General features: G+C 49.0%; 1 protein-coding gene across 2 annotated transcripts in view; it reads right to left on the minus strand.

The window, feature by feature from the left end:
* The window catches only part of LOC125028911 (protein tiptop-like), a 347,722-nt gene that overhangs the window by 88,172 nt on the left and 244,550 nt on the right, over window positions 1–15,000 (minus strand). Inside the window, exon 1 of one of the 2 annotated variants that reach the window (XM_047618525.1) lies at window positions 14,298–14,594. The exons of the other annotated variant lie outside the window; for it this stretch is intronic. Coding sequence (XP_047474481.1) covers window positions 14,298–14,466 — 169 coding nt within the window. The 5' untranslated portion in view covers window positions 14,467–14,594. Of the gene's footprint in view, window positions 1–14,297; window positions 14,595–15,000 lie in introns of those variants that run through there. 2 annotated transcript variants of the gene reach the window in all.

Here is a 15,000-nt window from a genome sequence, read left to right on the forward strand (position 1 = left end):
ACTTTTTGCAGAACCACATCCCTTCGCCTCTTTCTTCCTTCTAAAACGACTACTTGTCACAGCTGCAACTTTTCCTGTTCCTTTTTGACGCGAGTTACCATTTCTTGCAGCGTTTTCTTGTAATTTGAGTTTATCGTCGCGCGGTATGCCTCGAGTCCTCGCCTCACACGGCAGAGCCTCGCAGATCACAATCATCCAAATAAAAAATTATATCTATGACTAAACAGCCTCTGCGTCTTCATTATGGCCCACAAGTTCCACCGCTTGCTATTATATAACACACAAGACGTTCTTGCAAACTTGTGTGCGCTCTCCCCAAAGAATCAAGACCTTCGCGATAGCTGCTGCGGAGTCTGTTTACACTTTCTCTACTAGTATCGTAAAATGGCAGCTGTGACATGTCTGAGGATGTTACGCTAATAATTACACAATCATAACGTTATATGCCAGGCACGTATTGAGATTCGGATGAGGATGTCATTAACGGATCCTCCCTTTCGCGTAATAAGGCAAAATATGCGTTTGAACGGGCTGGGGGAGGGAGGAGTAAACAGCATTCCTGTAATTAGTGTACATGTACAGTCCATGGCGTTAGTACCTGCTGGGAATCTGTAGCATGCTATGCACACGCATTTCATACAGCTGAAGTCCCTTGAAATAACAAGGCAAGTCACGATCACAACTGTGGTTACAGGTACCTACGACTAGTCGAATCTTAAGACAACGAAGGAGGAAAAGCTAGTCAAGAGAAAGAAACAAAGTAAAAGTTACGTAACTCTTAACTTCTAATGATAGATGTTTGCGCATGCCCAGGTGGAGCCCGCCAGGTGTGGCTGGCCTTAAGCTCCTGTGAATGAGAGGTTCCATCAACAACACTCACCAAGTCGGATAATGTCTTCGGTTAATCCCACAATAATGCTGACCAAAGCCCTGATAAGCAGGGTTTCTCGTAGCCGACACTTCGTAAAATGCCAACAATATCTGAATGATTACGAAGACTTTGCAGTCGTTAGCTGAATTATTTTCGTACCCAAAGCTCATCAAGGGGCTGAAAAGAACAGCAGCGAGCAAAGCTTGTTGCACAGGAGGCGTAACTGACAGCCACAGGATGCAGCAGCACCACCACCTCACGACGTCGTACACATGTTCGATGCAACTGTCACACTCGGATGCATCTGCCATCACACCCGTCAAAGAGTCGGCGACGCGACCACACCTTCGCCAGGGACGTCCCTAATCCTGAGGTAGGCTGCTGCCTGCCGGCATTGCCGTGCTGCTCCGCCCTGCATGACACTTGGCTTTGTGCATCGCATTTCGGCAAGGAATGCGATGCATCTGCCATCTCTCTGTGTACATCAACCTGTTATATGTAGCATAATTTGAATCGCTGTGTACATAAAAACACATAACGACTATCGATAGACATCACATAACTGACGAGACACAGACGTATGAGCTACGATTGAGCCGAAATCTCTTATTTGATCTACACAAAATAAACATAACACACTCTTACTAAACTGTAAATACATTATTACTAGATCTTTTGCTTTTGTTTAAAATCAATACACAACTATGGAGGCTGCGAATAAACGGGAAGAGTGACCAGGAAAGTAATGATGCGGCGGCCGTCTTCCCCGAAGTCAATGGAGAGGCTTCCCCTCTCCGATTTTATTGATGTTTGGGAACAGAGGCCAAAATCACACAGCAACGTCCACGTCCCGAGTCCAGCGCCACAGGAAGAGGAACTCGCTGGAATGGCGACGCGAAGATGAAGAAAACAACACAAGAAATCAAGCAGCCGGGAGCGGGAAGACATAGCAGCATGAGGAGGGACAGAGTGTCATCAGGTGTAATGATTACATATGAGTGTGCCAATGCGGGGTTCCTCGAGTAACGGCCACGACTCGTCTCTGTCAGTCTTTATGGCCCATCTTTATTACCACCACAACTCCTGCTCCCTCCTTTGCCCCCCACTCTTCGCTCCACCCCCACCCCCCAGGATACCTCATGCTGCCTCGCCCCCTCCCTCACCCCCCCTCCGGCTCACCCTTCTCTGTCTGCGTTCCTTCCGTTTCCCGTTTTATTCTTTACCAAATCTCCTCACAACAACGTATGATTACAACACAACCTCGGTAATTCTTATGAGATGATGTCCTTCATTCTGCATTCTGAGCCCCTCCCCCCCCCTCACTTGAATTCCCGGAGTCCCCACCCCCTTCCCCTTCTTCCCCTCCTCCCCACACTTCGCCTGTCCTCACTCGCGTCCCCCGTCTATTCCGGAGAAAGTAAATCTATCGATGCCTTAAATCCCTGAACTAGACACCATTTCGCTTTAAACGATTTCTTGAACGCAGTGCCTTCTGTTTCCCAATTGCTTCCATTTCCCTTCGTCCGTCGTTTTATCTGTGTCGTTCATCCCTCATTCATTCTCAACACCTAAACATCCCATTTCCTAACAACCTCTGAGCTTTCGTTTTCTGTGTCGGCGTGTCCCTCTCTCTTTTCCTCTCAGTCTCAGTCTCTGTCTCTGTCTCTTTCTCTTTCATGTCTACCTATCTATCTATCTATCTATCTATCCATCTATATGTATGTATGTACACACACACACACACACACACACACACACACACACACACACACACACACACACACACACACACACACACACACACACACACACACACACACGTGTCTATATATATATATATATATATATATATATATATATATATATGTATATGTATATACGTATATATATGTGTGTGTGTGTGTGTGTGTGTGTGTGTGTGTGTGTGTGTGTGTGTGTGTGTGTGTGTGTGTGTGTGTGTATATATATATATATATATATATATATATATATATATATATATTTTTTTTTTTTTTTTTTTTTTTTTTTTTTTTAATACAGCCATTCATTCCACTGCAGGGCATAGGCTTCTCTCAATTCACTATTGAGAGGTTATATGGCAGTGTCACACACATATATATATATATATATAGAGAGAGAGAGAGAAATAAATATATATATATTATATATTTCTATCTTCTCCCTCCCTCCCCCCACTACTTCTTTCTCTCCCTTTCTCCAACCCCAGCTTCTCCCCCTTTTCTTCGAACTCATTCACTTCCTTTCTCTCTCAGTTTTTCTCTTAATCACGCTCTTTTCTCTTCTCTCTGTCTTTCTCTCGCTCTCTCTCTCTCTCTCTCTCTCTCTCTCTCTCTCTCTCTCTCTCTCTCTCTCTCTCTCTCTCTCTCTCTCTCTCTCTCTCTCGAGTGTTTATGAGCCATGTTTATTACCGCCACAACTCTTGCTCTCTCCGCCACCTTCCCTCCTCCTTTCCTTCCAGCGGCTCCGTCTCCCGCGCGCCATCACTCTCGGCCTCCCGCTCAAGACTCTCTCCATCTCGCCTGATATTATCTCGGTTCTCCGTATTTATATGTGAGTAACTCCGATGCCAATCTCTCTTCCTATTTACCCTTTCCTTCTTTCCTGTTTATTACGTTTTCATTCCTACTTTACTCGCGAATGTTAGTGTTCCCCGCAGGTGTGTAGAGTTTATATAAGGACTATCAGAGTCAGTCCCTAAAGTGAGTCTGTTCGAGATATTCCTTTTCTAAGCTCCTTGCTCGCTGGGGGCGGGGGGGGGGGGGTGGAGGCAGGAGGGAAGGGGGGTATATGGGAGGGGGAGAGGCTGAAGTATCAGCGCCCGCCACTCCCCCGCCTAACATAGCATCAGCAGTTACTGACACTCTGTCGTGACAATGTCTCTCTGCCACAAGAACTCTGAAAATAAACAAAATTCTCAAGTAGACAAAACTTTTAAAGCCACTTGGTCCACTTCACAACATAAAGTAGCGACATTTTTGCTACGGTGCACGCAAGTCCCCCCCCCCCCCCTCCCACCACCAACGCCGCCTCTCTTCCCCCAACGCACACTACGCGCCCCCCTCACCCTCACCCTCACCCGCACTCCTGAGCCGCCCTTCCTCACCCCCAAAGACCCATCAGTAGCTTCCTTCACTTGGTTTTCAATGACCTTGTTTCCTTCGCGCCCGTTTTCTGTGCTGCAGTGCTTCCCCAGATAGTTCCCAGGGGACACTCGAACAGGAGAGGTACATCTGTTCTCGCCCGGAATTTCAATCTATTCTCCTTAATCCGTCTTCATTTATCAGGGCTCAACGGTGGCAGATAAAATGTGGCGAGTTGGTCCGCAGGTCGGTAATGAGGTGGTAAGGCAGATGGTGGCTGACCGCAGTTATGTAGACGGGCATGAGGTTAATGCTGAAATCTGGCTACGTCTTTGTCAGTTCTTTTGTGTCTTATCTGCGACCACGATTTTCACCCGGGGTCACGACCTCGCGTTATCTGTGCATTATCAATGACGTTTTTAGCTTTAATAAACTGCAGCTAAACATATTTTTATCCCAACGAAAATTACTTAACCACGAATTCGTACTACAATATTTCGAAGTACAGTGGTACAGAAACTTTAGGAAAGTGATGCAAGCTAAATAAATACATCTAAATCTACTTCATGGCATTTCGACACAGATTGTTAGAGAAGATTTTAGGCACTTTATACAATACAAAGGACGGAGGAAAAAATCTTGCTAGCATCTTCTTGATTTCCTTTGATTTTCGTTATGTTCCCCGAGGTCTGGCTGCCGTTTCCTCTGCGTCGGTATAACCTGGTGCATTCTGGTTTTGGCGTGATTACCTCTATCCATCGCCGCCCCCGACCCCTCCATCAGTGTCCAGGCCGCCAGCGCTGTCCATCTCTCCTCGCGACTCCTCCTGATCACCGCAATAACTCAAAGGTGCCTTAGCTCTTGTCCGTCCAGCCGCCCTCGGTCCCTAGCCCTGGCCTCTCCTTCTCTCCGCCAGGCGTCCCCTTCCTCCTCCGGCCCCGCTCTAAAAGACGCTTTTCTTTATTCTCTAGTTTCCATCTTTCCTTCGTCGTTAAGCTCCCCCTCCCACGTTATCCAACGGCAAGACCTCTCTTCGCTCCTTCACTCTCAAGGGACCTACAACAAGCAATGGCTTCCTTCCCCAGAGACTGTCCCTTCGCAGTAGACTACTTTAGAGAAGTTTGCGTCATTCCATCTAAAATAATGAAAGAGGGATATTAAAATAAACAATGAAATAAAAGAACGTTTGCCTAACAAATCAAATGAAACAAAAGCTTCTTGATGACGACGACCTTGCCGTCCACTTCCATAACGCATCGCGAGTCAAGCAAGCTCCGCGTGGGCGGTGACGAGCTTCCTCCGAGCCGGTGTGACCGCTGGCTTCAGCATCGTCGAAGCAAAGACAACTTATCAACCAGGTCGCCCAACTTCCTCCCCGCGAGCTTCACACAATTTTAGGTCCATCCCAGGTCCACTTTGTTGTCGTAGGTTGAGCCTCCCGCCGGCCATTTCCTGCTTGAGGTCGTGGATCCTTCGTCTCTGTCTGGGCCTTGAGCCGTGTCCATCCCTCCCCGCGACTTCGTCCTGATGACCGTCATAACTCACCATGCTGGACAGTGTTGCCAAACTTAACCTTTTTCCTCCGCTCGGGGTATTTTCACCCCCTGACGTCGTGGGGGAAATCCGTGATTCAGAGCTCCGTCAGTGCGCCCCCTCGTGGCGGGGCTTCGTCGCCACGCACACGCGGACGCACATCGAAGAGATGTTCGTGTAATAGTACGTAATGTTGAGGGTTATCTAGTCCGAGAGCTTGGCAGCACTGTCATAACTCAGTAAGCTGGAGCCCCCTGTCCGCTATCTCAGGAGGTCCTCAATGGGCGCCGTCGTCTTCTGCTCTCTTATTTTCTGATTCGCCCAAGACAAGTCAGGCTGCTGAGTTAGGGGACTGCTGACATGGTGGAGTCTAAAAGGAACTTAATTCTGATTTGTGCCCCGGATAGTGACCCCCACTTTTCAATTTGGGAGGCTGTGATAATTCCTGATAACCTGCTAACTCGCTCCAGCGACACCCGGTCACCGGCAGTTCTCCAGATTAGAGTCAACAAATAGATTATTTTCAATCCAGTTTACATTTCGTGTGAACATATCACTTGGCGTCGAAGACTCCTTAATCTTATTTTTTGGGTGGCATCAGCCCCTCCCCATCTTGGGGGCGTGCAAGCGCGGGGAGGCGGGTGCGTCTCGCCCATCACTCAGGGGGAGACGGAGGCCCTGGCAAGTCCCATCAACCACCTCAGCTTTGTCCCAGGGTCTTTGTGAGTCCCAACATCACTCAGGCCAGACTCACTCCCTTCGGGGCGTCCATCAGTCTCTTATCACAAATTATGTTCTCCAGCGCGACTAACTTTGTTTATTAGTTATGTCGTAATAAACAACTAAGTCATTATTTTTTGTTGGATCTTCATATATTTTTGTTATAATTGCAATGTTTTGCTTTTTAGCTCAAGTGATTCACGTGTAAACACCTGACTCCATTTAGCATACACCAAATTATAATCCATTTTTCGTTATTTACAGCTACCCCGCGCTGCAGTGCCACGCATAACAAGCAACGGTCAGCGGCGTTCCAGGGACAACGCTCCCGCGCAGCATCTCGCGGTCGCAGGGCGCCCGAGTACCGAGCAGAACGAAGCGCAGCATCACACGGCGTCCGGCGGTTCCCGTGTTGCACACCTTGTTTTTTACGCGGCCGCCATCACTCAGAGGGGGCAGGCGGCGCTCACCACACCCCCGTCGCATCCCCGGCCCTTTGTGAGAGCCTTCCTCCGCCGGGTAAGGACGCCCGGTCGCTCCACCCGATATTAGTCCCCTTGTCGCTGTTAAAGGCCCCTGTTCATCGTTGCCATCACTCGCGGGGATCCTGTAAATTCTGGGGAGGCCGGCGCCCTTTTGTGTGTTTTCTTTTTTACAGGCCGGAGACTCGGCTTATCAAAGAGGAGGTTGAGGCGCTCTGTACTGCGTGTCACCTGATGTATGATTTCAATAAACAACTCTAACGGTTACTGTTGCCCTTTTCTAATATGAAGACGGCGAACATTTTAACGACTCGGGTTGTGCAAGGCGCAAATCAGTGTGAATATGCTGAGCAGGATGTTCCCTGACTAGCAGGCAGGCAGGCAGGCAGACAGGCGGGGGGCGTGGGCTGTGGGCGTCGCAAGAACTTACGCCCTCGGCTAATGGGCAGCGTGGGCGCACAGGCCCTGCCGAGGACGACGGCAAGGACACGTCCAGCGGGGGTGAGGGTCGGCGACTTTCAGGCCGTGGCGTGTGAGGAGCGTCCATCCGTCAACCTCGGGCCGGGAACACATGACCATTACTTTGGCTGCCACGCCCCCGGCTTTTTGCGTGACGCTCTCCACCCCCCGCAGGATTTATGCCACGGCGGCCGTTTTCTCGCGTGACCAGAGCTGATTGTGGGTGATGCATGCGCCTCACGTGGACCTCAGCCCTCGAAGCCGTGTGACGTCCTTCACCGTCACCGCCACGTCACGTTACACCACATCACCGACGGTGCTTAATGCCACGGTACTTTCAATGTAACACAGAGTCGCTTCCGCAAGCATTAACTCTCAGGGCTTGACCACTGATTACATTTTCATGACAGGACAACATTTAAAACGTGTATGTTATCTAAAAAGTGTAAAACAGCATATTATCAACTTAAACGACAAAAGAACTTAAATGGCGTATTTATATTTACACAATAAGATTATTCCAACTATACTTCGTAAAACGGACAGAAAAAAATATTTGTATGAAACCTCCATAACACAACTTTCTCTCTCTGTCCCAGACCAAACGTTTGTATTCATGGCTGGTAAATATTGTGTTAGTGATGGTGGGCCTCGCGTCACACCATCAGCTGGCCGCAGGGCTCGGGACTCCCGCGCCCCCTCGCTGCTGCCGGAGGGGAGGGGAGCGTCGCCCCTTTGTTGACAACGCCATTCACATTTCTCACCGCTCCTGCCATGTCACATAAATCCTTACTACGATTTGAACGTGTCAGAGAATCACGTCATGTTCGACGATGTTCGCAGGAAAAGATGTAAAAAAAATGAAAAAGAAAAAACAGGTATTCATTTACATCTCAAGGTTGCGCCACCCATCACCGGCATCATCACGCCTGAAAACAAGAGATGGCAACATATTCACAGAGTATGCCGGCGACAATAGAAATAGATAATGAGGGTTATCTGTAACGTGGATGTATTTAGATTAGTCAGCCCTTTCAAAAGATTCTCCCTCCTTCCCCTCCCCTACTCCTCTCTTTCCCCTCCTGCCACCCCGTCTCCCCCTCTCCCTTGCCACTGCTCTGCTGGGGGTACGTTCCACTACGGAGAAGCAGCAGCTGATGGCAGCGACAAGCAGGTCTAAGGGCGTGCCTGATCTAACTCCTGACGCGGCACACTGGCATTCAACAGCTCCCGCCCCCCCTCCCCCCCGGTCCACGGAGAGGAAAAGGAGTAATGAACGGAAAGAAAACAGCTGACAGCCTCAACATTCACTCACAGTCCGGACCTCGAATACGCCTCCTAATGAAACCAAATGATGTGATCAATATTCCTAATACAGAGCCATAGCCATCCATTTAAGCGGTCTGATTCTGAGTAATAGTCGTCATTCGGCCGCGACAGGTATAAGAATCAGGGTAATCATTCTGAAGGGCCCTCGGGGACTCTTTTTACCATGTATGACCAAAAACTTTTCGCCAGTTGCTGCGGACATGAAATATGAGCCGAGGCTATGTGAACCACGGCGCTGCGCGGACTAACATGCTGCGTTAGCAACATACCGCGTCAGAAACTAACATAGTTTGTTTGCGAGCACTGCGCTGCGACTCAAAAGGCCATGGGTGACCAACACAAGTCTAGGGGAAGTTACAAACTGTTTCATTCTACTTACATTACTCTACTGTATACTCAGTAGGTCCCCCCCCCCCCCCTTTCTCCCTCTCACTCTCTCACTCTCTCGCTCTCTCTCTCTCTCTCTCTCTCTCTCTCTCTCTCGCTCTCTCTCTCTCTCTCTCTCTCTCTCTCTCTCTCTCTCTCTCTCTCTCTCCCTCTCTCTCTCCCTCTCCCTCTCCCTCTCCCTCTCTCTCTCCCTCCCTCTCCCTCTCTCTCGGTCTCCCTCTCCCTCTCTCTCGGTCTCCCTCTCCCTCTCTCTCGGTCTCCCTCTCCCTCTCTCTCGGTCTCCCTCTCCCTCTCTCTCGGTCTCCCTCTCATTTCTCTCAGTCTCCCTTTCCCTCTCTCTCGGTCTCCCTCTCCCTCTCCCTCTCCCTCTCCCTCCCTCTCCCTACACAACCCCGAGACCAGCACGCAGCGAGCGAGGGCGGCGCGCGCAGGTCATCCGCGGCCAGGCTGTTCGCGCGTGACCCTTGTTGACTCCTGGGCAGAGGCAGCGCACCAGCATGCACGATACACGCGCCTCTGAAGAAAAGGAGGTAATAAGGCTCGTTTTTCCACGCTGAGAAATAACGACCATTTGTCTGTTTCACATGTAATGGTGGCGGTTTATCATTCTCATTGCCAGTCGTCACCCGTGGCCTGAGGCGGGCGGGCAGGGGCGACCGGTGGCCTCCTCGCGGCCTGCCCTGCACGACTGCGCCGCGACGGCTGAGGACGAGCTCGAGCGCCGCCGAGCACCGGAGGCTCCTCGAGAGGCACGCTCATCTCTCATTTCCTGTTTTGTTGTCGTGAGGGTCGGCAACATCAACGTATATCATCCTGCAAATGGCACGAAAATAATATATATTACAAAGCTTTGTAAAGTGCCACGCCCTTGCCTGCGTCACACACGTCCTCTCGTGGCTTTGGAAACTCTACGTGCATCGCTGTTTTCTTACACGCATGTATGCGCGCGCGCGCCCACCCACCCACACACGCACACACACACACACACACAAACACACACACATACATTCTCTCTCTTTCTCTTTCTCTCCCTCTCCTTCTCCCTCCCTTTCATCTCTCTCTCTCTCTCTCTCTCTCTCTCTCTCTCTCTCTCTCTCTCTCTCTCTCTCTCTCTCTCTCTCTCTCTCTCTCTCTCTCCCCCTCCAGTAGCCGCCCTCGTCTGCCCGATATGGAAAACACTCTCGAATGCCTAATGCGTGAAAAATTACGTTTACAGCGACTCCCTCAATGGACTGAAGAGCGGAGGATGTGAATATCATTTGTGGCCATCAAAGAGCCCTCACAACCTTACTTTTTACTGTCATCTGCATTGAGCCAGTATCGGAAAAGGCCAGTCCGGATACGCGACCGGGGCGCGCCGGGCACTCGCGATTTACCCGCTTAGGGTCCGATTTGCCCGCTTTTTTACGGGATTTTCGACTCAAGAGTGAAATGCGCGAAACACTGTCGTATCGTGTCATTTTTCCCCTTTCTTCCTTTTTTCTTCGCTTCTTTTTCCCTCCGCGACGGGAATCAATATCACCTCGGGCAAAGTGCTTCGGGACCCGAGAGGTGCACGTCATCAGGCACAAACACCGAATTCTACACGCCGTCTTCTACCTTTACCGAAGACAAATACGTCGCGGGTTGTAGTATAAAAATAAAATAGGATGGAGCCTCTCGCACACACCGCCACTCGCTAACCTATTCTCAACAATATCTCTCTCTCAGTGAATGGAATTACATCATTTCACATCACACCTCCATTTCCGCCGGGAATTTCTCGCTGCTGGAATAAATATTTACATCCATAATGATCGCGCTATTTATCACGCATTAACGTCTCCCTGAGTCTGGGTTGCGTATAACTGGCAATAATGTCCGGTCTATGCGTATATATAATATCTTTAATGGTAAAAGCAGGTCATTTTTATGCGCAAAGTGGACTGTTGTCTTCCACACCACTCGGGGTATTCTGAATGCGTCACGAATTGCTCTTTGGGAGAAGATTCCATCTGTGCAAATAAGATCGCTCTGGACACGACAAAGCGGAAATGCCATACGTTCTTTAGCCTTATTTAACATAAGACTTGGAAATTCATAATACTCAAGAACTCTTCCCACTGTACTTAATATACATTTGACGAAACACACACAAAATCATAAAATAATAAAACCGAAAGCAAGTAAAAATAATAATAATAATAAAAAACTTTGTGCTCCATAATTGAAAAGTTGACCAGCGTGCTTGAAAGTGCAAGAGAGGGGAGGAACAATGCCGATGTTTGACCTGCCAATCACCCGTCAATCACGGCTGCGCATTAAAGGAACCGCCAGACAAACTTCCCGGTCACCTTAGGTCAGAGACGAGCAGGGCGAGGCGAGGCAACTGCTCACTCGCCTTGTCTGTCTTGGCGATGGCTGTGAGCACTGAGGGCACTTGGGCATTTCTTAGGCTGCCACCCTTGTCATTCCGCTTGTTAGCATGATTCATCTTTTATACCTTTGCTATCATGTCACGTATTTGTAACAAGGCTCATTCTATCTCTTCCTTCATTATTATTACCCTTATTGTTATCTGTACTGATGTTATTATATTTCCTCATTATCATTATGACTGTGTTGACTTAATTGTCCCTAAGATATATCAATGCACAATCCTAATACAAAATTACCATGCCAATTTCCACATTACGATCACTATGATCACTCGTATCCTTTTACCATAATATTAATATCAATTTTAATAATCAATATAATCATGTTATAGTTATTACCATACCAATAACTCGTCACCACCCTTATTTTCATAAAAGGGGAAAACATATTCATATTTTTGTTTTCCTTGCTACAATCCACAGAAGCCCAGACCGGAAAACACGACCGTATTCGGAGACGAAGAAATACGCCCAGGACATATGGGCGTGTCAGAGGGCGTGGGCGTCATGTCCCCCCCTCATGGGCTGGCCATTAACAGCATTACATGCAATAACAGGGCTTTGGGCCTCAGCGCCCCCTCCTTCCCCTCGCCTCCAACCGCGACCCGAAGCCTCCCCAACCCCCACCCGAACGCCCATTCTTCGCCCCATCACTTCCCCTCCTCTCCCCCCCGCCCCCACCCCTCCAGCGCCCGCCCTCCCCGCCCTCTCTCCCTCGCCTATCTCCCCTTAATCCCGCACCCCTCGCCCTTCCCCTCTCCTTCCCCGCGAGAGGCCGCCTCCTCCCCACTCCTTCCCTCAGCGTTACTGCCTCTCCTCACTTCTTTCCACAATAATATGTATAAATTTAACAGAACTTTATCTTCGGACTCGTAGGATCTGAGGGGATATTTTTGCTGGAATTTTCACACTCAAATGCCGTTCTTGCTGTACCCAAAGTGCGTGCGCATGTGTGTGTGTGTGTGTGTGTGTGTGTGTGTGTGTGTGTGTGTGTGTGTGTGTATGTGTGTGTGTGTGTGTGTGTGTGTGTGTGTTTGTGTGTGTGTGTACGCAAAGGCGTACTTGAGGGTGTATGCGTATGCGTGTGCGTGCATTTTTCCTCCGGACACACGTTTTTCACCGCAGAGACCCACACAGACATACACATGCATGTATAAAACTGAAAATGTAAAATGGGAAAGAGAGAGACGGATAATAACAATACTAATAAACAAATTCATCTCAAGTTAAAAACCGCATCCATGTCTCCTAGCAACCGAAACGAGGGGAATAGTGCGAAACAAAACTGGAAAAGGTTCTGAAAACGAGGGTCCAGGGGGTGAAATGTGGGTGAAATATTCGCCCATTCGTCCGTGTCGGCCTGAAGTGTGAATCGTAAAAACCTCCATAAATATTTGGGAACGCCCCTCCATCGCCCCATCACCAGAATAATGGAGGAAAAATAACACCTGGGAAAGCGTGATGTTATAATAGTGATATATAGTGCTGCGAGCCCCAACAATGTGACGTGGTCGCTATATGACCGCTATTTGCAGCGGTTTTTGTATATTTAGTTCACAAGCGGTGGTTGTCGGGAGCGGCGGAGGCGAAGGTGGAGGAGGAGCAAGAGGAGGGGGAACGGGAAAGGGTGGAGGAGATGGAGGAGCAGGACGAAGAGGAAGATGCGGTAGAAAGGGAGGAAGAGAAGGAAGAGAAGGATGTAGAAGAGTTGCTGGCAGAGAAGGAAGAGGAGGAGGAGGAGGAGGATGTGGCAGAGATGGTGAAAGAGGTGGAAAAGGAAGAGGAGGAGGACGGGGGGGCTGTGAAATGGAGGAGAAAGAAGAACATGAAGAGGTAAAAGAAAGAAAGTAAGAGAAAGAAAGTGCAAAAGAAGGACAAAGTGGTGGACGCGGCAGCACGGGTTAGGGCGTACTAATAAACTTTTGGATATAGGCCGCTGTTTATTGGCATGTTAACAAAAGTGATTTAATATTGGGGATGCGAACAAGCAAACAATATATTACGAATATATGATACTGTCAAAAGTACATAAGGAGAAGACATCAAGATGAAACGCAGAGTGGAGAGAAGGAGAAGAAAGATGGGGTGAGGAGAACAAGACGAGGAGGCATCAGAATGGGAGGACAAGGAAATAAAATGAAAAAGAAAATAAAGAGTAGAGGGAGAAGAGCAACAGGATCAGACCAACAAAGGTACGGAAAGGTAGGGAAACGGACGAAGTAGTAGACGATAAGGGGAAAACGATGCAGACGAAAATCACGAGAAAGAAACAGAAAAATAGACAAAGTGGTAGTTATGCTGATGCTGATGCCGACGGTGGGGGAGAGAGGGCGACGAAGTGGAGGCCACAGACGCATGAGTAGATTGACAAAGGAGGATATAACAAGGAAGGAAAAAGGGGAAAGGTGAAAGGGAAAAAACAAGAATAAGAAAAGGGGGATTCGTGATGACCCCAAGAAAACGTGATGTCGAGACAGTCAAAAACCTTCTCTGTTTCACTTCAGCGATTGGCGAAAATATCCGAATTCCGGCGTCTGTGTGTGTGTGTGTGTATGTGTGTGTGTGTGTGTGTGTGTGTGTGTGTGTGTGTGTGTGTGTGTGTGTGTGTGTGTGTGTGTGTGTGTGTGTGTGTGTGTGTGTGTGCTTGTGTGTGTGCGCGCGCGTCAAGAAACAAAAAAGTGTATTTTCGACCCCTTAAATTGGTGGATATATACAGAATATATACATACCTTTTCAGTTCTTTCGGTTCATTCCCTTTGATCAGAACAAACTAAAGAGACAACACACATGTGGTCTTGTTCTCCCTCTGGCCGTTCGAGAGGAGAGGAGCGAGGAGGAGAGGAGAGGAGATGAGAGGAGAGGAGAGGAGATGAGAGGAGAGGAGAGGAGAGAGGGGGAAGGGGAGAGGAGGAGGTGGATGGGAAGAGGTACGAGGGAGTGGAGTGAGGAGAATGGGGGAAGCTTATGCAACATAACAATAATGATAACAATTACTTACTGTTTACGAGATAAATGCTCCTGAGTTGCTCGTGGCTGGCCATCAAGAACCTAAACCAGTCATTTTCACCACTCATTTTCCTCACTTTTATTGTCATTTTCCTTTCACTTTCGGACGCGACCATTTCCTCGTCTGGGAGATCCGACAGCGATCTCTTAGCACAACTCATTATCACACATGTTCACTTAGAAGCGCGAGTAAAAGCGAGCGCGGCCTGAAGCGCCTCCCGAGCGAGGGTGAGTGTGTGTTCATCCAGCGTGCCCGTGTGTGCGACTGGCGGGGGAGGTGGACACACGTCCCTGGATGACGGATCACTGGAGGTGTCATCCATCAGTCTTGTCAAGTCCCTCAGATGACTTCCAGGCTCGGTTGCCACACGCCGCCACCGCCACTGCCGCCGCACCGCTCCTACCACCACCACCCGGCTACTAGACGCCCGCCCGGTCCCCCGCCTCCCCCTACCATCATACCAGGCGCCCACGGTATCGCCGCCCCGCCCGCCCCCGCTACCACGCGCTCGAGATTTCATCCCCTTCGGAGGCTGTGAGAACCGCAGTCGCACAAGGTGTCCGTGCGCATAGATTACTTTATAATTACAGACATGTTTGAATACGTCTGTAAATAAATATTGGCAATTCACACACACACACACACACATACACACAAATATATATGTGTATATGCATATATGTATATATGTAGA

This window comes from Penaeus chinensis, chromosome 9 (assembly GCF_019202785.1).
Source record: "Penaeus chinensis breed Huanghai No. 1 chromosome 9, ASM1920278v2, whole genome shotgun sequence".
Lineage (NCBI taxonomy): Eukaryota > Metazoa > Arthropoda > Malacostraca > Decapoda > Penaeidae > Penaeus > Penaeus chinensis.